This window comes from Mastomys coucha, unplaced genomic scaffold (genome assembly GCF_008632895.1).
Source record: "Mastomys coucha isolate ucsf_1 unplaced genomic scaffold, UCSF_Mcou_1 pScaffold12, whole genome shotgun sequence".
In the NCBI taxonomy this organism is placed as follows: Eukaryota; Metazoa; Chordata; class Mammalia; order Rodentia; family Muridae; genus Mastomys; species Mastomys coucha.
Window position 1 is genome coordinate 69,356,765 of NW_022196894.1, and position 22,716 is coordinate 69,379,480.

At 33.8% G+C, this 22,716-nt stretch overlaps 1 protein-coding gene across 6 annotated transcripts in view; it reads left to right on the forward strand.

Annotated features, from left to right (window-relative positions):
- The window catches only part of Robo1 (roundabout guidance receptor 1), a 1,018,630-nt gene that overhangs the window by 97,067 nt on the left and 898,847 nt on the right, over positions 1-22,716 (forward strand). For all 6 annotated transcript variants that reach the window (XM_031364239.1, XM_031364236.1, XM_031364243.1 and 3 more), the window contains exon 2: positions 18,731-18,868. In XM_031364239.1, the coding sequence (XP_031220099.1) occupies positions 18,781-18,868 (88 nt within the window). In that variant the 5' untranslated portion in view covers positions 18,731-18,780. The remainder of the gene's footprint in view (positions 1-18,730; positions 18,869-22,716) is intronic.

Sequence of the window (22,716 nt, forward strand, 5' to 3'; positions counted from 1 at the left end):
AAAAAAAAAAAAAAACCTAAAACAATCCCCTGTTACCTTAGGACCCAATATAAATATGCTTATATTTTATCTTTACATTGATATAATTGTTAATATGGATTAATTTAAATCTATTATCTTACTATTTCTAGTTTACACACCTGTAGTAAGTTCTTTAGTTTTTCTATTTTTTACATTAACTTTTAGTAGTTTAGGATTTTTCCATTTTGACTTTTATCATTTTTTAGTCCTGGATGGAAGTCTTGTATATTTACTATTCTCTTATCTCTCTTTTCTATCATTTGTTTGCCCTCTGTTTTCTCCTCTCACTAGTCACGTTTTCTTGTTCTTGCTTATTTGTTTTGTTTGTTTTGTTTTGTTTTGAGACTCATACACTATGTGATAGTGGGTTGTAACTATCCATTGCATCCTGGTGGGATCAATCAATCCGCATCAGATTAAAAACTACTCATAGTGATTCTTCCTTCGCAACAATCTACTAAAAGCAAATAGTCCAGAGGCAAATTATAGGGGCATGTAGAGAATCCATTTCATAATTTAGTCTATTTCCTTGGATATGCAAACTGATATAAACCTAAATAGATAATATTGGAATTCACTATAGCAAAGCACATTAGCAAAATGTATTAATATCTGATGTAATCATGAAAATTATTCCCTAGAACTTATTTCATCTTGGAACAATCAAATTTGAGACAATTTATTGCTATGTAAAATCCCAACTCAGTCTCTACCTTATGATCTCTTCACATCATTTTCCAGAGTATTAAGTATAGAGGTATACAACACAATGACTTAATCTAAAAAACATTTATGTTTTCTATATTCTGTAAGAAATTCTTTATCTTATTCTTTTCAAATCTTTCCTATATTTCATTCTGAATTAAAATCAACTGACTTTTTTAGGCTATGTATGTAAAGAAGAGAGAATAGCTTATTTCATATAATCTGTTATTACCAAGGTCCTTGCATATTTTAGCATCTATCTGAATTTTCTTTTTATGCCTGAATACTATTTAAGTATGTGTATGCATTATGTATCCATTCCTCTACCAGTGCACAGTGGTTGACTTCCTGTGACTGACATTCAACTATTACCATTGTCCAAAATAGCTACTGTATAGTATTTCTATCATGGAATTAGATATCTATTGTGCTTGTGTTTGTTTTTAATCACAGTCCTAACCACTCTTCCTGGATATGTTTTATTAATCTCATTGCTAATTTTAGTTTAATCAAGATAACAGTGAAGATAACCATCATACCATTAAAAACTGATCAAACACAAAAGTGATCCAAGATGGTAGGGCTTGACTGTTTTAAATGCAGATTTGGAATCATGAGGAAATTCTAATTGGTTAGACATAAGTATTTAGTTGAAGATGGCCCAATTACACTATGAGAACCAAGTTAGTATGTTGTGTTTATTTATTAAGAAATATATTTAATTAAATGGATATAAAATCTTTGAGGTTCACTCCAGAAGATACATTTAAGAGATGTATAACTTGTTTTATAGACATTAAACCCTTAGTTCTTTCTTGTGACTAAATGCTGAAGCATCCATCTTTTGTTTACTGTCTATTTTCATACACAGAGCAATATTTCTATAATTTATTTCATGTTCCTTGTCAACATATCAGGCTGGGTGTAACTCAAAATGATAACATCCTGAAACAGATGTGGCTTGAAATTAAATTGGTTCAGGAACTGAAAAGCTTAATTTCTTGAGAAATATTGGAATTTGAGTAAACATGATATCAAAAAAAGGCTGAAAGGATTATAATCATTATGGCCACATTTTGAGTTAAAATGTGTTTTGTGTACATGGTGAATCTAATAATAATCTCAATAAAAATACAACCATCTTTACAAATAACCAATTTGTAAGCAAATTTATGCAGCTCAGGTAAGTTGCTCATCAGGAACTGTGGATAGTTGAAAACATATGTATTTTTCTACAAATTTTTTAAAGAATACTGCCTATATACTTATATGATGAAATGAAACTAATTGATCAATACAATATCACATAAATACAGCACAAATGGGATTCAGTCTCAAGACTCTTCTTGGTTTTAAATCATGTGAGACTTTTATTACATATCAGCCTCTATAATGGTTGTAAATATTCAATACCCTGGTTATGAAAAACATGTCTCAGGGTTGTAAAATATAATGTTCTATTAGAAGCTTCCTCTCCCAGGAGTGTTGGGCATTGGAGTAGGCATCTGAACAGATAGCCTATGTCAAAAACAATGTACTTTAGAAATTAAAAAATACCCAGACTTATATACTACTTAATTGTCATGTTTATGAAAATTCATTTTATCAACAAATAGTCCAAGAAGTAATAGATAAAAATATGTACTGAATATGATTTGACTATAGCCCATTTAAAAATAATATGTCTTAGAATATACAAACTTAACGTCTTCAATTTAGTTTGATTTTAAAGATCAATGGATAATAAATTACATATTCAAAGGTTTTGTTACTTATCTGTTAATTTTATAGTTAATGTTTTATCATATGTTAACCACATCTTGTAGATTCTTCTATTTTTCTTTATTTTCAAATACAGAAAAGATAGATATCTAAAACTTAAAGGTTAAAATCACTTTAATACTCAAACAATATCAGTGATAAGAAATAGTATATATTAACCTTAACAATGTAAAGACCAATTTTCCTACACGGTCTTGTTTTTAGTTTTCAATATTGCTAGTAGGTAATGCTCTTTTTTCATTTCAGCATATGGATATAAGCATGTTTTATTGAGAGTTATTGTAAACAAGAAAGAGACCCCAGCACTTGCAACATAATGAGCTGCAGTATATCCTAAAGATAGCCATTTCACTTCCAGTGGTACCATTAAAGGAAGCCTGAGCATTAATGGTGGAAAAATTATATTTAGAAATAGAGGGATATTTGTATGTGTGCAATTTCATGTATGTGAATTCAGGTGTGCATAGTACCAAGTACATGAGAATTTAGGGTGTTGGTTCTTGCATTCAGCCTTGCTTTAGGTAACATTAAGTCATTGTTCTTCACCACTATGTAGAAATACCAGTCTAGATATTCTGTATTCCCAGGTTTCTGCCTCCCATATTACTATAGGTAGGCTAGTATTATACATGCTGGGTAACAAGTGCTCTTTTACATTTTCTGGTAATTCAAATTTAGCTTCTTATGCTTGTATAGCAAATTCTCTTCAAAATGAGCATTTGTTTTTGCCCTGCCATCTTTATTGTTGATGCTATTTCAATAATGAAAGTAAAGTGTGTGAAGCAATGTAGTGATATTTTTTCCAATACCAGCATCTTCTAAGTTTAGTAATAGTGGTTGTGGTTGGATTGTAAAAGTTTCACATGCATACACACACACATACACACACACTCAAAGAATATATTATATATATATATATATATATATATATATATATACATATATATACACATACATACATTTAAATGAAGCAGAAGGTATGAAAGGAAAAATCATAGCAAATTTTATGAAAGAAATTGCAAAATAAAAGAAAAACAAAATTAACTCTCCTAAATATTCTCTTTAAAATAAAAGTGTTTGCTGAAAACTCATACATGAAGAAATTTATATATAATTTGCTGAAATATGGTAACTTTCAGGATGAATCATTTTCATTTTCTAATTATCCATTAATAATAAAATACATTATTTCTGTTTTGTTAGCTGACATATTCTGTTTTTACACTATTGATTTGCAACAGTATGTTCTAGAGTATTAGTTACATATAAGTTTATTTAGAAGTTGTATTTAGTGCCACTCAGCCCTTTCCACAAGAGATCATCTTAGCGTGGTGTTACAGTGTCTGTGCCTGTGTTGACAGCCAAGGTCTGTGCTACCAGTGAAGGCCACAAGTATGTTTGTGGTCTGTGCCAAGCCTGAAGCCATGTTGATAGCTGTGGGCAATGTTGTTGCCAGGAATCACATCTTTGTGTATAACCTGTGCTGTGACCTGGATCCATGGTGATATCCTGACCTGTACTGCTGCTCAGGGCCATGTCTAGATATGTAGTCCTTTTGCAGCTGGGTCAATGTTGGTGTCTTTGGTCCATATTTTTATTGAAGGACACATGTATGTATGTGGTCTGTGACACCCACTGAATTAAGGTTGATGTTTGTGGGCCATGATACCACAAGGAGCCACACCTATCTCAGTGGCCTGTTATGTCACCTAAGGCCATGATGATCTCTGGGTACATGCTGCGACAGAGTGTCATATCTATGTCCATGGTCTTACTGTGGCCAGGTGTGTGTTGATGTTCCTGGCCAATATTGTTGCCAAATGTCAGGTGGATGTAGGTGAGTTTAAAAGCCTTATTGATGTCCATCATCCAACTTGCGTTGGATGGCTTATCTGGGTCTGTGGCTCTATTGCAACTGGAATCCCTGTTCATAGACTGTTCTGACACAAGAAACCATTTGGAACCCTAAAATCCATGCTTCTATAGTCCATGAAGAGGTAATAATCTACTTCACAGGGTTATCAATGACTGCAGATGCACACTGGAGAGAGAAGGGCATGAAACACTTATGTGACAACCCCAACCTCCACACCACTCCAATCCACCCCCTACCCCAACAAAACAGACTAGACAGAAAACCATCAGACTCTTAAAATTCTTAAAAGTTGTGGTAGGATGCAGGGGTGTCACCCTTCACAGTAGATTACTTCCAGGAGGGATGTGGGAAGGGAAGGACCCAGCTCTATTAGACCACTGAGAGTTTGATCATGCCCCAGTGAGTATTTAAATAACAAAAATTGTTTTTTTTTTCCTGGAGGGGGTAGTGACAAGAGTGGGGGATTAGAAAGAAAATATGATAGGGTTATGGTGTGAAATCCCAAGGAATCAATAAAAATTTTCAAAATGATCAAAAAAAGATCATTTTAATTGTTACCTTTAGTCAGTTAATTTGTTCTGCTAGATCTTCACAATTCAGCAACTCTTTTGTAATTACACCAACTCTGTGCCATATTGCCTTATAGACTGTATATATCCTAGCTTCTGTCCAGTCCAAGTGATTCTATAGTGTTTTAATCATTTCTGAGTCATACTATTACTGAGAGAGAGATTTGTACCTTATAAATACTGAGATAGAAGCTATTTGGAGGAAGAGCATCATTCACCAGGAGTATAGTGAAAAGACAAATTTACATAAAGTGCACTGTTTGATGCCAAAACAATTTTACTAGATGCCAAATATGTAAATCAGCTTTGCATTAGTATAATGTAATATATGAGACAGATTTATAAGAAAGAAAGGAGAGGCTTTGTTTAAGACATAGATGGAGAGCTTCAATGTCTAAATTTGGAGCATGGGCAGGAAGCACTGATTAAGACATTTATTATGACTAGGTACCAATGGAATTAACATGTCTTAGAGTAAATGATTACAGCAAAAACACAGGAAAGGAAGGGCAGAGACAAACTCATAAATAGAATCTTCTCTAAAACCCCTTAAGAACTTGCTTTGAAGTTAACACTAGCAATGACCCAAGATTTTCCCATAAGTCCTTCCTACCCAAAGGTATATAAAACATCCAATTAGCACCTCTTTGGGGACTAAGTCTTTATCATATAAATTTTGATCAGTTTCTTTCCAAACCATCATGACTATACATGATGTTGACTCTTAGTTTAAGACTACAAAACGCACATGACAACATGGGATATAAAAAGTACATAATAAGTAAAAACCAAGAGTGAGATAGAAAATAATATTCAAAAGTTAACCAGCGCCCTCTTAGTGTGCATGCACATGCAAAACTGAATAGATTTGTATATTCATATATATTATATATAATGGTATGTATGTCTACTTTTATTTAAAGAGTTAAACTGAGCACTAACATCAAAAGTACTAATACCTTGATGTCTGCCTCATATGCTATATAATCAGTATAGTTGACCAATGTTTTTTGTATAATGCCATATAATTAAACTATAATTGTAACTTTATATATGTTTTGCTAGTGTGAATTATTTTAGCTGGCATTTGGCAAATATTTGGCAAAACAGTAAATGTTACACCCATCTTTGAGGTTGTGTTTAAATGGATGTTCTTCTGTTAAACTAATAAATGCTGTTTCAGGTAGGTTGGTAAGATTTCATTAGCTCAATGAATAAAATGAATTCATAATTTAACTACATTTCCCTCCAGATGCACTGGATGACCGGGCCTTGCCTCTTCATCTTACCAGCTCAGCTGTGAAACACTAAAATCACTTGGGTAGTAATTAGGTGTTTATCAGATTCTTGCTGAAAGGGAGAGAGACAGTTATCGGACACAATTATCTTTGAAAATTGAATCGTCCATTTCTGGTCCTGTGGAGGACATTTAAAGGAACACTTAATGGTGTGAAGCTAAATGCATTTCGAACCCTTTACCTTCTAGAATGTATGACATACAATTGCCAGTCAAAAAAATTATTTTCTCCTTTTTTCATTCACAATCTTTTGTGTGTGAATCTTTTGTTATGCCTTTGTGCAGGTTGACATTAGGAAATTACCTATGACCCTGTCTTCTGCTACTTCCTTAATGTCATTATTCCTATAATTAATTAATAGTTTGCAATGTAATGCTTGCTCTATTTGTGCTCACCCTGCTGCTATATCTTCATAAACTAGCCCAACACAAGTGAAGGCAATTGCTAGGACTGACTAGGCTATAGTTCATTTTGGATAATGATATCTCCAGAGATATTTGTTCTTAAGCAATTGAAAAATTTACAGCTCATTTAAGTATTAATGCATAGTATACTCCAAGATTAGAAATTAATACCATTCTTTAACACAAAGACATAGTTATTAAATCACTAAAAAAGTAATCCCCATGTAAGAGTTCTAGATTTAAATGTCACATCTATTTAAAGTGATTTTACAACTTGTTTCCTAACAGTATTGAAAATATTTTAGATCCCCATACATACTCAAGGAAGTATCTTTGATATTGATTTGTATATAAAGTAAACAAAAGGGAGAACAAAAATTGAATACATTTTGTTCTGGCCAATATTGATAAGTATAGCTGGAAGAACTCTCTATTCATGTATGATGATTACCTGCCAATATAAGAAGTGATCATCATAGATAGAGGGTCTTCATGAACATTACAGATTTCATGTTAGCACTTGTGTTACTCTGCAAGTAGATTATTTCAGCTTCCTATGACTTCAGTTCAACTAATTCAACAAATATTTAGTGCTTGCTACATAGCAGGCGGTGTAAGTGATTTAAGGATATTGTACTAGAGACCCACAAAACTTCATAAATTGTATTATCATTCTTCACATTTACTGAACTTAGGTCAGAGAAAATGGTCTTTTATAAGTCAGCCTCTTTTAAGCATATGTTGCACTAAAACTCATTACAATTTTGCCTCATACTCAAGTCACACTGAAGGTCCAATGATGTCCTGCCAAGTAATGCCAGGTTTATTGATCTTTAAACAGAAAGGCTCTGGTCTGCAAACCTTTCTAATTCACTACTTTGATATAGAATTCCCTACTTTTCCAACAGTATTTAAGCTGTTGGCCTCAATCCATAACTAGTATTCTCAGACCCATTTCAAATATTTACATTGATATTAGAATAGACATTTTTCAATCTTTCAGAAACCTGTTATTTTGTTCTATCTCATTTTAATAGCATCATAGGAAATCCTTTCTAATCTATAACAGAAATACCTTCAGCTTTGCATGTTTAACTTATTTTGGACAGTGTCCTGCATTGTAGTAGAAAATCTGCGTTAGCAGCAATCACCATCCTTACTTTATCTATATTAGCTACCTACAACGTTCCTCATTTTCTCACTATATGATGGCACTCAAAAGATTCTCAAAGGAATTTGGGCAAAACAAATGGAAAAGGACAAATATATATATATATATATATATATATATATATATATATATATATATATATTTGAAAATATTGTTTTGTGCTACTTTGAAGCAATTAGTTCCAATTTAAAAATCATGTTTCTTGAATATATTCTTTCATTCTAAAACCTCTTCAGACATTCCTATTCATAGGCATGTGGATATATCACAGTGTGTTTCCCCTTTAACTTTCCATTTACCTGACTTTAGTTAAGCTTTTAGTCAGAGAATAAACAATAACGTCAAAATACAGCCTTTTTCCATCATGTTAAGCACAAGAGAAAGAGTTTCATGGTATCTTCTGAAAGCAGAGGAGGTTATTCAGGAAGATTGTGTAAGGAACCTTCACTTGTGTAGACTAGGTTAAATTATCAGATTCAATGATTATTGCATCCACTGTCCCATCTCTACTACTGTGTGTTTTTTCTCACTGCTAATTCTTATACTAATCTCCCTTTCAAGAGGTTAAGTCAACCAGTTCCATGTGTAACATTAGAAAAAATGGTAGGACTTTTTTCTTTCTTTCATTTTTTTTTCTGCATTGAAAGAAATCTCACTTATCTGAGACAAGCTTTATGAGAACAGGGAGACTACTAATGTGTGTTTCCACGGCATGATAGTTGAAGGATGACACTGTTCGGAAATATCTGTCTGCAACTGTATGTGCTTTCAGCCAGGATGCCCAAACATCATGTGTCCCACTAATTTTCATCAAAATGATGAAATGAACAGTATGATTGAAGGTCAATTGGGCAAAGAATTCATCTGGCTGAGCTAATATGAGCAGAGCATTTGGAAAATTGCTTTTGTTTGAAAATGGCCTTCCTTTGTCTTGGTATACATGGGCGTACTTTTAAAGAACTCTCATTGTGAATCGTATACTTATTCTGGGGAAAGTGCTTGATATAGACAGCTACAAAATAGAAGTTAAGAAGACAGAATTCTAGATGGTTAAAATTTATTTATACAAAGTTCAATTTGAATTTCAGAAATATGAGCATAATCATTTTTGCAAGTCTTGAAAGTTGTTCTGCCTATAGCCAGTTTATAATTAAAGTGAAAAGAAGACAGGATCTCCATTTCCCTGTATCCTCTTGCCTGTATGTGAGCAATACTAATGAAGCCCTCGATGGTTAGGATGGGAAATTGATTTGAAGCATTTTGCATTTACTTCTGTCCTCCCCCTCCTCCCTTTTCTCTCTAAGGAGCTGTGCAGTTTAATTTGCCATTGATTCTTTAATGATTGCAGGAGCCACACTAGAGAAACTGGTGCTTATCTTCATCATGTTCTGTGGATAGAACATAGCATTTATTTTTATACATAGTGGCTTCTCCATCAGTTTGATGATACACCTTAGTCAGCAGTTGACAAGCATCCTACTGTCTTATTGATTTTAGACTTTAATCTTGAGATGCATATATTCACTCTAGGAATGAAGTGCATTCCAAGTCTCTAACCCACAGCTGCTAGTATGGCTTCAAAGCACCAATGAAGAGCTGTCTTGAACGTGCTGCAGGGAGACCAAGCGTTCAGTATAATATTTAGTGATCATTAGTCTGAATCCCTTGAGGCTTTCTCATAGTACTTTATTTAGAGATGTCAATCAATCTGGTATGTGCTTTACATTCTGTGTTAGAAGAACCTTCTGATTGTTCATTTTTGGAACAATGACCATTGCACCAAAAATAAAATTAAAAAAAAATTTCACTTTCCTTGAATTTCATGAGTATCCTAGAATGGTTGATGGAGTAAAATCTTACCTATACAAAATAGTAGAGTAAGGCTGTTATATTAATATTTCATATTGTTGCACATTGTATTTGTTGTAGACTATATAAATACTAGTACCTACTGTCTTTGCTGAACATTGAAGTGTTTTAAGCAAAAAAAGTGATAACTAGAAATTTACTTTGGTGGTCATGATATAGTAAGATACTTCTGCTGATTCAAAAATAGTAGCACTCAGTCTTTGACAAAATGCTTATTTCTTTTGAATTATGTATGCTAAATAGTCAGCATACTCTTTAGCTAAAAACGTGTACCCCACAGCTCATCTTTCTTATCTTCTATCCAAATAAAAATCAATAATAATACACAAGGATTTCATAGACTGTTTTACGTGTTGTGAGAGGTTATGGGAAGAAAATGAAATGAAAATAAAGAAAGAGAGAAAGAAAGAAAGAAAGAGAGAGAGAAAGAAAGAAAGGCAGAGAGAGAGAGAAAGAAAAAGAAAAAGAGAGAAAGAAAGGAAGTTGTTTTTTTTTTTTTTTTTAATGTTTACCTGGACTGAAGCACACGCCTCAGCATCCTGAGACTAAGACTCTCATAGCATCTCACTCTTTCTACACATACTCAGGTTTATCAGTGTGCCCTGGGTTGCTTCCAAATATATTTAAACAGCTCTGTTTCCTGGGAATGTGATAAGAATGAGTTAGTCTTTTCTGAAACTAATAGAAACTTATGATCTGCCTAAACAAAACCATTGTGTGAATATGAATGTGGCTGTGCATGCAGAGCCTGAAGCCTTTAGCAACGAGCTGACAAACTGCTGAGACAGCTGTCCCAAATGTTCCCCCCTTTTGGCCCTTGTTGGCTATTTTTTCAAGTTTTCCTTGAAGGTTTCATTATTTCTGTGCTTCTCAAACTCAGTACAATTTTTACTATTTTTTTCCTTGAAATTCTTTTTGTTTCCAGTTATTTTTACTTCATCCTTTTTTTGTGGAACAAATTCACCCAAATACATAAAGAAAATTGGGATGCTAATAATGACACTGTTAAATCTAGGACTTAATAACTCAGAGCGTAGGACAATTTGGACAATTTTGTAAAGTATAGTATTTGTCTACTTTGTGATGAAAGACTTCCCTAAATATAGTCCACACTCTTAAGTCAAATATAATATGAATGAATTATAAGTGATGTTAAAACACAAAAGAGAGAATTAAATGGTTTAAGCAATTCAATAATAAAACTGTGCTTTAAGTACTTTGCTTTTATATGCAGACTATTTTCAAATAATAGACTCTTCCTGGGAACCATAAAATGTTCCTACTTAGTAGGAGATTGGTAATATTTTTTTCAGTTTTCTTTGTCTATTTGAAGGCATTAAACCTGCATTTTGTAAGCTATTATATCCTTCTAAATTCTTGCTCTTTCAAGTTAAATGTACATTCAATTAGACAGAAACAGTAACCTATTCTTTAGTACCACTATTACTACTAAATGTAGACCTAGACACACATTATTCTAGAAAACTCCAAAGTAAAACTCAATTAACCACTAGCTTCTAAAAAAAATTCATCCATATTTGACATATAAAGGTAGGTACAGGAACACACACACACACACACTTAAGCAATATAAATGAGTGCATTATTTCTTACTAGCATTCCATTTCCTAGCTTGTAATTTTTGAAGCATTGAAACACCACCATGAAGATATTACATTTTTCTTATTTCCTGCCCATCTGCAAATTGTTGCCATCACATTGCTATATCTTTAAAGGTTTTTTTTTCACTTTTATCTATTCTTTTAGATTTGCTCGTAATATCTTATTGGCTGTATATACTCTAATATTGACTTTCATTTTCATTGACTTTCATTTTCAAGTAATCTGTTGTTGGCAAGCCTAATCTTCTATACTTTATCATTCTGTTTATAAATCTAAACATTATTCTGGAAATACAAGATTTTCAAAGTTATTTGGTTTCCCATATCACTTTTAACATTTAGAGGACAAAAGAAGTTTAAAAAAGGCACAATATAATTTACACGAGGATAAACTTTAGATAAATAATAAGAAAACCCTGAGTTATTTTTCTCTACTATCAATGCTTCAAAAGCAAATGAAAGCTTAATGGGAAAATCAAAAGCAGAAAGCAAAAACAAACAAAACAAAGCTAAACAATAGGTATTTGGTGCTTGATTTGGGAAGCAAACCTGTGAACATGCCTTTGAGAGAAATTCAGAATACATGCCTAAAGGAACATTAAAGAAATGATTAGATAATAATCAACTCAACAAATTGTCCTAAAATATATTAAAAAGAGGCTATCAGAGACATGGGAGGTAAGAGACTCTCAGGACTCAAAGAGAGGGACCTTAGATGAAATGCCCTACACTGAGAGATGGAACTTGTAGAACCGCACCTCCAGCAGACAGGGCATCAAGTGAGGGATGGAGTTGTGATCCCACAGTCAAACTCTGACCCATAATTATTCCTGTCTGAAAAAACTGTAGGGATGGAAATGGAGAGAAGCCTGAGGAAAAGAAGGTCCAGTTACAGGCCCAAAGAGGGATCCAGCTCAAGGGGAGGTCCCAAGGCCTGACGCTATTACTGAGGCTATGGAGCTTTCACAAAAGGAAGATATCATGACTGCCCTCCGAAAGACTCAACTAACAGTTGAGCCAGACTCAGATATTTGCACCCATCCAATGGAAAGAAGCTGGTGTACCCTGTGGTTGAATTAGGGGAAAGCTGGAAGAAGCTGAGGAGAAGGGTGACCCTGTAGAGGACCAGCAGTCTCAATTAACCTGGACACTGAGATCTCTCAAATACTGGACCACCAATGAGGCAGCATACACCAGCTGATATGAGGACCCCAACACATATAGAGCAGAGGACTGCCAGATCTGAGTTTAGTCAGAGAAGATGCTTCTAACCCTCAAGAGACTGGTGGCCCCAGGGAATGAGTTTAGAGGTCTGGTGGGGTGGGGACATTCACATGAAGACAGGGGAGTGGGGAGTAAGTAATGGTTTGTGGAATAGTTGGAAGGTGGACTGGGAGGGGAATAAAATCTGCAGTTTATAGGAGAGAGAGAAAGAGAGAGAGTAAGAGAGAGATTGAGAGAGGGGGAGAGTGAGAGAGAGGAAGATAGAGAGAGAGGGAGAGCGAAAGAGAGGGAGACAGAGAAAGAGAGAGAGAGAAAGAGAGAGATTGAGAGAGGGAGATAGACAGAGAGAGAGAGGGAGAGGGAAAGAGAGGGAGACAGAGAAAGAGAGAGAAAGAGAGAGAGAGAGAGAGAGAGAGAGAGAGAGAGAGAGAGGAAGAGAGGAAACTCTTAAAAACAGAAATTGGAACACATTATTAGATTTTTCCTTAAATGTGCTTTGGCAAAGTTTATACATGACTGCACATGCATATGGCATATCAGATTTTTGACAACAAGGTCTTGTCAAAAGAATCTTTATCTAAATTGGAGTAGATGGTTAATACCTTCATTAATTTTTCAATACTGAACTTTAGATTTCATTTCATTATGTATAAGACATATCTCAATAAATGCTATTAATATAAGTCATAATTATAAAGTCATGCAAATTAAGCTTATAAAATACTATTTAAATGTCAAGTAAAGTGTAAATACCAATCCAAGTTCAATGCTGTCACTGCCCTCAGGTGAGCTCATCATTGTCATTTGAAACTGGTGATTGTAATACCAACTTAACTGATATCATAAAACAGAGCATAAACTCTCACAGTCACATATACAAAGGGTGTCAGTAAATTATGTCCTGGTATTGATGATGATGATGATGATGATGATGATGATGATGATGATTGTGATGGGTCAGTCGTACATTTCATGAGCTTATTATTATTCCATCATTAACTTTAAGTAAATACAACTAAAAGAACAAAATTTTTCCAAAAGTCGAATAATATTGCTAAATGATAGAGCCCACATTCACATTAAAATAGTTACTTTAACTTGCAAAATCCTGTACTTGCAAAATGCTATCTTATATTTCTTACACAACACATATATGTGTGTATATATATATATATATATATATATATATATCACAATTAAATTGCATTTCAAAAATACAGTTAGCTGGCATTTACCCTAAAATAAGTTGTCAGTGTTAATATTCCTAGAAGTGTGATTAATTTCCAAAAAGGCTACACCCCAACCTAAGAGTACTTTCCTATAGAATGGTGACTTAAACATATAGAATTTTAAGTTATGTCAAAGTAAATAAAGGAGCTGAACCTCCTTAAAATTCCACATTTTGCTCCAGAAGAGACAGAATCAGTCAAATGCAAGGACCAGGAAAGGAAAATAAGAAACAATTGTAAGAGATGAGGTTAGTCATGGATTGTTATGTAAAACATGAAAAACACACAACAACATTGCAATCTCCCAAACAGGATAGTAAGCAAAATAACTAAATAATTAAGAAGTGAGTCAACCATCTTTGGTATACATGGTGCTGGTGAAGGTAAACAGAATTGCAAAACATGCTCTGAGGGATTAGATACCATTCACTACCCAGAAGTACATAGTCCATACTCCACCATAGTCCATACATACTCCACCACTCCCACCGTGATTACAGACCTCATTCCATCTCATCCTATTCCGTCTCACACAGGATGGGCGGCATGCAGACCACTGATAATACCAACTGCTGGCAAGGAGTTACTTCTGTTGTTTTGCAATGTAGCATCGTCATATCGAAAGATGCTTTGGCAGGCTTTTGAACACTCGACTTAATATTCTCATGTAAAACAACAAGCTAAAATTCTTATTCAGTCATATGAGTTAAAAACACACATTGGAAATAGAACTTAAAAAATTCTGCTCATGGATATGTACAGCAACTTCATTCATAGTTGCCAAAATTTAGATACAACCAAGATGTTAAACAAATCATGGGACATGCTGATAATGGAATACCACTCAATGCTGAAAACACAGTGACTTTTCAAACCATGGAAATATCATGAGAAATCTCACATGCATATAACTAAAGGAAGCAAGTCTGACAACTTATGCACTGTCTGATTATACTTCTGGGCAGTGTTGGAACAAGCACAACCTCAGAGCCACTAAAACCATCAGTGTTAATGAATACAGAGAAAGAGATGATGAATCAAATCTTTGAGAATATTTTGGGAAGAAAAACTTATGCTGAGGCATAATGTAATAGTGATAATTGTTTTATACTTGACTAATAAGCTAAATGTTAAACATCAAGAATGAGCACTAAATACCTCATGGACTTGAGTCATAATGATTTGTCCATACAAATGTCATTTTTTGATGGGGCATGATAATGTGAGAGGATACGTGTGTGCACGAAAAGAGAAAGGAGAAATTTTACCCTTGGTCTTCCATTTAATTTTGCTGAAAATGTAAACTACTTCAAAACATTATGTACATTACAATACCTCATTTTTTTCCTTTTCTATTGAAAATAGATTCTTCTCTCATATATTGCATGCCCCGACCAGCTGTTTCTTCTCTCACTGCTCCTCCCGGCTCCCCATCTCCACCCCTCTCCCCCAGACCATGGTCCTTCCATTTCAGTTCAAAAAGGAGCAGGCCTGAAAAGTCAACAACCAAATATGCCAAAAATGACAAAATAAGACAAGGCAAAGGCCCTCCTATCAAGGCTTGACTGGGTAACTCAACATCAGGGAAATTATCTCAAGAGCAAGCCAAAGAGTCAGAGATACACCCATTCCCACTGACAGAAAGTCCACAAACCCACCAAGATACACCCATTCCCACTGACAGGAGGTCCACAAACCCACCAAGATACACCCATTCCCACTGACAGGAGGTCCTAGAATCTTTCCTTCCCTTCTCCCAAGGGACCAAACCCACCAAGAGCTCCATTTTATACTCTCTGTCTGCATTAATGGCTGGCCATGGGACTCTGCAACAACCCAACTGCCTAAGGAAGCCTGTCTGATGACGAGTGGACAGGCAGTGATCTGTCAGAGCATCATTAAGAATCATTTCATTTGAATTTTTGCCAGTCCTTTTTGGTTGTACTGAAGTTCTATGGACTATAGCATATAATAAGTGCCATTTTGGATTTGGATTCAATATCTTAAATTTATCTGATATCAGTAGGCACTTAATATGTAATTTTAAATCATTTGCCCTTAGTTGATACAAATTTATTTGAGGAATATACAAAATATAATAGAGACTTAAATTAGTAAGTACCCTGGAGTAATACAATTTGTCCTAGTTAAATTAACTATCATCTTAATAAATTGAATATATCTATTAAAATAAAATAGAGCATATCAGCAATGCTAAAGAAAATTTTTAATTCTGGTAAATATGACACTATAGTTATACATAGCAGTTCTCAACCTGTGTGTCATTACCACTTTGAGAGTCAAATGGCCCTTTCACTAGGGTTGCCTAAGAAAATATCAGAAAACATAAGATATTTACATTACAACCCATATAGTAGCAATATTTCAGTTATGAAATAGCAACAAAAATAATTTTATATTTGGGAGTCACCAACACAGGAAGATCTGTATTAAAGGGTTAAAGCATCAGGAAGGTTGAGCACCACTGATTTAAGAAGTAATCATTTTATCCTTTCAAATCACCAGTAGCATCTAGATCCATGTACACTTTTGTTTGCATTCCAGTTTGAGACAAAAGTGCTTACATAAATTTAGGAAATCAAAGATTTGTTGTTTATTCCACAACAGCATGTCTGATATCTACTGCCCTCTGAACTAATTCAATATTGGAGAAGAAATGAAAATAGAAACTCCTTAGGCAAGCACAAAACTATGGGGAAGGGAAACGTGATATGAAAGCCTAGCCGAGCTGAAATGCCCAGGATGCACCTTACTTACACACTTTCTGAAGGAAAGCAATCCTTCTTCACTTAGGAAAATGACTATAGCGGAGAATATTGAGTGGACAACCTAAAACAGAGCCTCTGGGGCAAATCAGTACCAGTGAGATTTTCACCTCTGCCTGTGACCATCTGTCAGTCTAATCTATCCCTTGACACTCAGCACATATAATGCACAAAAGATAAGTAGGTGCCAAATATCACTTATGATTGTCACACCGGGGTCAAGACTGTTTTAACAAGACTGGCCTCAAGACACAGACACGCTTACAACATGTGTAAACATTGTAGCAGATATTATTTATTTGAGGTGAAATTCTAGCTCTGGTAAGACATGTTTACAGAGTTTTTGAGCAAAGAATTCATCCCCAAACAACCCAGGGAAGGCAGATTTGGCAGCGGTTGGTACTTTGCTCAGGAGCCCTGGGCAAATGAGCTCTACAGTTATAAGTGTCAGAGAAAGGATGGCGGTGCTCCAGCATAACAAATGGCCATAGCCAGGTGCAGATAAATCTACAGTTATAAGTCATTTTCTCTGCAGTTGGCATATTGAGTGTCACAAAAACTAAGGGTCGAATAACTGTAAACAAAGTACTCTCTATAGTATCCGATTGATTTATTGTTTAATAATTAAATGAATAAGAAGATATTTCTACCTCCCAGTTTGGGACTCTAAAATGTATCTATCCATCCCTTCACCACCACATATGTGTACCCATGTCAGTATATGTGTACCACAATGTAGTGTAAAGATTAGAGAACAAAACCTTTGCAGGACATGTGGGTTCTTGGGATTGAACATAGACAGTCAGGATTTTTGGCAGCACCTCTATTAGCTGAGTCACCTTAACTTTCTCCTCTTTTCTAATATCTGTACTATTATATCCTGGAAAACTCTCTTATATGCAAAGAACAATTCCCCTAATATGGTGGTGAATATATAAATCTATTATTAGAGAATGTATGCATGAATATATGGATACATATTTTTGTTATGAAGTTTCTCTATATACAGTACAATTTTTCACAAGAACTATAGAATATAGAATATAGTCTAAGATATATATGTACATATGTAAATATACATTTGTTTATATTTTCTTATATTGTAAACTGTTATTTCATGTTCATCATAGGTTAATTATCTCCCTTTTAAAAGTCTAGCTTTTAAAATATGCTGCTACTTCTATGGAAAAGTAATTAGATATTTATATAATTCCTATAGCATCATTCATAATTTTCCATAACTTCTCTCATGAGGTCTGTCTAATCTTCATGCCATTTATGGATACTACATTACATGTCTCCATGACCAGTTTACTTCTGTGTTTACAATACAAACTCCATTCATTTCTTTAACATGTTTGTTTCTGAATTACTGTCATTAACGTGGTTTTGAGTTTTTAATACATTTGGGAGCTGGGCAACAAGTCTTTGAGTTTTTCTTCAGCTTATCTACAATTCCAGGCTAATAATAAGCAGTTTTTGAATGATTGAGACTTTAAGGAAAAATTACAGTTTAGTGCGTGTTAGGTATGTCTTATCTAAGCTGAAGGGAAATCAAAATTAAATACTTATTTGTAATCTTGTGAAAGGTAAGATAATATATAATTCACTTGTGACTAATATCTGTCTAAAAATGAATTAAAATTAACAAATATCTAATTTGCTTTAGATATTCAGTTTTGTCCCTATATGCATGGTATATATTCCAAGAATCGTAAGAATTTCCTGAGCCACAGTGCCAAGTTCTATGCAACTAGTGTTTGCAGTAGACCTCTCTCTGCATCAATTATTGTATAAATCAAATTATTGTATAAATCAAAAGTGGGAAAACTAACAACTAACAGTTTAGAACAACTTCAGTATTTTTCTAAAATTTCTTCGAAATATTTTATTTTAAATTTCTATCATTCTTCTGACTAGATAGCCCAAAGTCTGAACCACACTTGAGTTTGGTAAACAGAAATCATGGAAAACAAACAGATGAATAAGTGTGTGGGGTGACACAATATATGGAATATAATTTGTATGACCTGTATTCATTTAAAAATCATTTATCATCTTAAAAGTGGACTGTCAAATCTATATGAACTACAGATTTTTGCACCATACTTTATGTATTCTTTTTACTTCATTTAAAAGGAATGATTTTTGTGATTTTTTTTAAATCTCCCCAGATAACATACATCTGTGTCGCTGGCTGGTGTAATGTAAGGGAGGGATAAAGATGAAATGGAAACATCTTCCTCTTCTGGTCATGATATCTCTCCTCACTCTATCAAAAAAGCATCTCCCCCTGGCCCAGCTTATTCCAGGTAAGTGGGATGCTTTTGTTTCATCAATGTCAAACGGTATTTTTTTTTTTTTGCTTTTAAAATCTTTTCTTTCATATGTGTCCTAAACAAGATGTCTTCATGTTCTGTGTAACTTATATGTCTGTGTGAATGATTGCTTTAGAGTACGTATGTGTTGCAAAGTATCAGGATAGAAGTGACCATTTGAATATGTAGACCTTCAAGAAAACGTACAAAAAGCACTTAATGTTGGTAAAGCATAGAGTTATAGTACTTAACTGAATTGCGTACTGGAAGAACAATTACAGAAGAGAAAGATGTGCAATGCATGAGAGGGGGGAGAGAGCGAGAGAGAGAGAGAGAACGAACAAGACTTCCTTACAAAGAAGACATGGGAACACCTTAGAAAAGGGACATAAATGTAGAATGAAATTAGCTTTAGAACTGGCTACTTAGCAAGGTGAACAATGTCAGAATGTAAAGGTACTATGATGCAGTGTTTCTTCTATAATTACCATTGTTGTGGGTGAATTTAGAACACTATTTCTTTGAATACATTGTAATGGAATTAAAATAGCATTTTTATAAAATGCCTTAACTGTGCTATTTTGTAGAATATTAAACAACCCCAAGGTTATGATATAAAAATCATCACAAATGAGATAGGTTGGTTATCAGTTAAAGATGTAGCAAAGATATTGGTTACAGGAGCTTATTTTAAGGCAGCTTCTTCATTCAAGGAAACAGGTGTACCTATGAATGGAATCCACACAGTTTAAAAGCGACTATTTTTTTTTGTCAAGATCATAGAGTTCAAAATTATTTCAAAGTAATTTGTCTGTCAAAAGAAATATGCTCTTTGCTTTTCAAAGGGACCCCTGCAGAGCAGTAGTCATTTTGATAACTACCTCTGTTATGAGCTCTGGGTCCAGGATAAGAAGGCTAGATAATCTACAGAAAGGACCTATCATCTTCAGGCTGATGCTCCCTCATTAATGTCGCATGAAGTGAAGAACAGATTTTGCTGTTTTTCTGGCTTATTTTCTGGTTATTATGTTCTTTAAATCCTGGATCTGGAATTATTAGCATATCTCAGAGGGAACAAATATGGGGGTGATTTTAAAGATCAAGCATCCATATCTTTGAAAGCAAGTAGTTTCTAATTCAAGTAATTACCTCCACTTTCCTTTAAGTTAATAAGTGAAATATTTCAATAGTGACATGAATAAAAATGTCTTAACTGTTTTTAAAGCAATAAGAGGTATATATTTTTAGGCCTAGATTTAGCAAGTTATCAGCATAGTTACCTAGCTAAGGAAGATACATTAGAATTAAATAGAAAGGGACAATTAAATACATTCCCCAAATGGAAGTTATTTGAATTCTCACCAATAATATGGACTTCAGCTTAATTAGTTGTTATTCAATACTAATATTCCATTTAAATGAAATGTTTGCCATTGTGATACATTGGTAGTTTAGCCATTTTTTGCTTTGTCTCCTTATATGTGAAACTTTTGAATTCTTCATTAGGCTTTACAAGATTATATGCAAAGGTATTGTTGTGATGGACCTATGTGATAAACATCAATTATTTGTATATTTAGATCAAGGGAGACTATTGTTGGAAAAGAGTGATTAGGGTTTAAGAGAATCATGAAGGAAATTATTAGACTATTTGAGATGTTCCAATTATTTGAGTTTACTTTATTTTATTAGCATCCACTAGCACCTCCTCTTTATTAAAGCACTGGCAGGCATTAGTTTGATAATTTATTCATGTATAATTTGTATATGAAATGTGCATAAATCAGTCTAGGTTATCTCTTGAAGCACATCAAGCCATAGCTACATCACATGCTCCTTTAATTGCTGGTAATGTGAAAGTTTACAGATTTCCGATCTTTACATTTTAAACATGAACCTTAATTGCAACAGATGCAAAAAAAGAGGATAAAGAAAAGGGTTAAATGATGTATTTTAAAGTCCTCAATCTTACCTATGGTGAAAGTGAATGAGAAAAATGTTCAATTTATAGTTTACATGGCAAGCTTTGCAACGGAAAAGCACAAAGAGAAGCCTACAGGGTTCTACTTGTGTATGAATGCATTAGCCAACCCACTTCGGAGCGTGATTTATTCTTTTTGCTCTTCATTCTGTGACTGTGTGGCTGTGTTGTCCTTCATTAGTGATGCAGCTGCTGACATGGTTATTCCCTTTGCCCTGGCTCATGTCAACAGCCTTGAGTGTGAGATTTTCTGGAATGATTAACTACCTCCCCTTCTCACTTGTCTGTCCTCCAACACGTCAGCACCTTGGTATTATACCCCAAGGATGGTAATTGGTAGGAACTAAGTGTTATTACTGTCTGAATAGTCCCTGTAATTGTAATATTGCAGAAAAGAAGGCTTTTTATAAAAAAAAAAAAAAACACAAGAAATCATATTTTGTCTTACAATCCCTGTTTCTTCTTAGTTCTTACACTGGAGTTTACCCATGAAAAACAAATTTTCTGTTGATATTTAAAATTAGATAAGTCATTTAAATACCTTTGTATAATTACTATTTTAAAAGTAAAAAAAATATGAGATCAGAAGATAATTAAGTATTTCTTTTGGAACCTTTAAAAACTAATTTTATTCATATTAATCCACAAGAAAATTATTCTCAAAAGTTTTGATTGACTTCAATGATAGAGTAACCATGCATAATAACTAGTAAATGTGGCCATTCAGAATCTAGAGAGATCACACAGCTGTAAGAAGCATTATTGTTTTAGTTTTTAACTGCACTACCAATTTAGAATCAATCAACAACATTTTGATCAACAAAGTTAGTTTTTTTCTTGTAACAGTGTATCTTAAACTAAAATATTGAAGCTATGTGGATCTAGTACAATCATGTACCAAGAGAGATGTTATGAGAAGAGCTGTTGGTGTTTTAGATCGTAATGAAAGCATCCTTGGAATTGGAAAGGCTTGTCTCTGTGCTGTTTCATGGGCAAAAATCAGAAATAAAGAATCTAATTCTGAATGCACAGTTTTACAGGCGTCTAAAGAGTTCAGATCATTGTTTGACCATAGGAAATTAAAAAATCATCAATTTAGTCACAGTTTGAGCTAATGTTAAGCATATGTAGAATACACATAAAATATTTACTATATCTGAGGATTTTATGTTAATAGATGAAGGAAAACTATCATAAAATAGTCAAATTTATGACTTGCTCAGTAAGTATTTGTTTTTGATCAGTTTGGGCGAACTTGGAATATTCATATTTCTCATGGTGAATCATCTTCCTAGCATTACATAGGCTATGTAATGCTATGTAGGCTATCCTTTAGGAAAGAATGCCTTGCTCCAGAATAAAGTAATCCCATGCTTTAATTTCCACTGTATGCAAGTTTAGATCATTGTATCTCAAAATTGCAATTGTTAAAATTGTAATATATTTTATTTTGAAGTCATTAATATGCTTAACAGTGGTACTTCTGTGACCTTTCCTATACCTGTACTGATATATTTGCCTTTAATATTTGATACTTAATAATACCAGATGACTCTTAATTGTAAAACATTTTAAAAATTATCATAGTAATAAAATCACATTTTCATTTGTATTCAAGACTGTTTCTAGATGATTCTTGGGTGTTTTTTATTTTGCTTTTTATTGTGTATTTATTTTCTGCTTTCTCATTTGAAGATACAAACTAAAACTTTTGACTGCATCAAAACAACATATTAGAATTGCTTTACATTGAATTGAAACTAAATTATGTAAAGAAACAAATTCATACTTTTTATTTATTTGAGCATAAGAGTTACCCTAAGACTTGTCTCTTGCAAGAAATTTGAGGAGTATGTGGGAA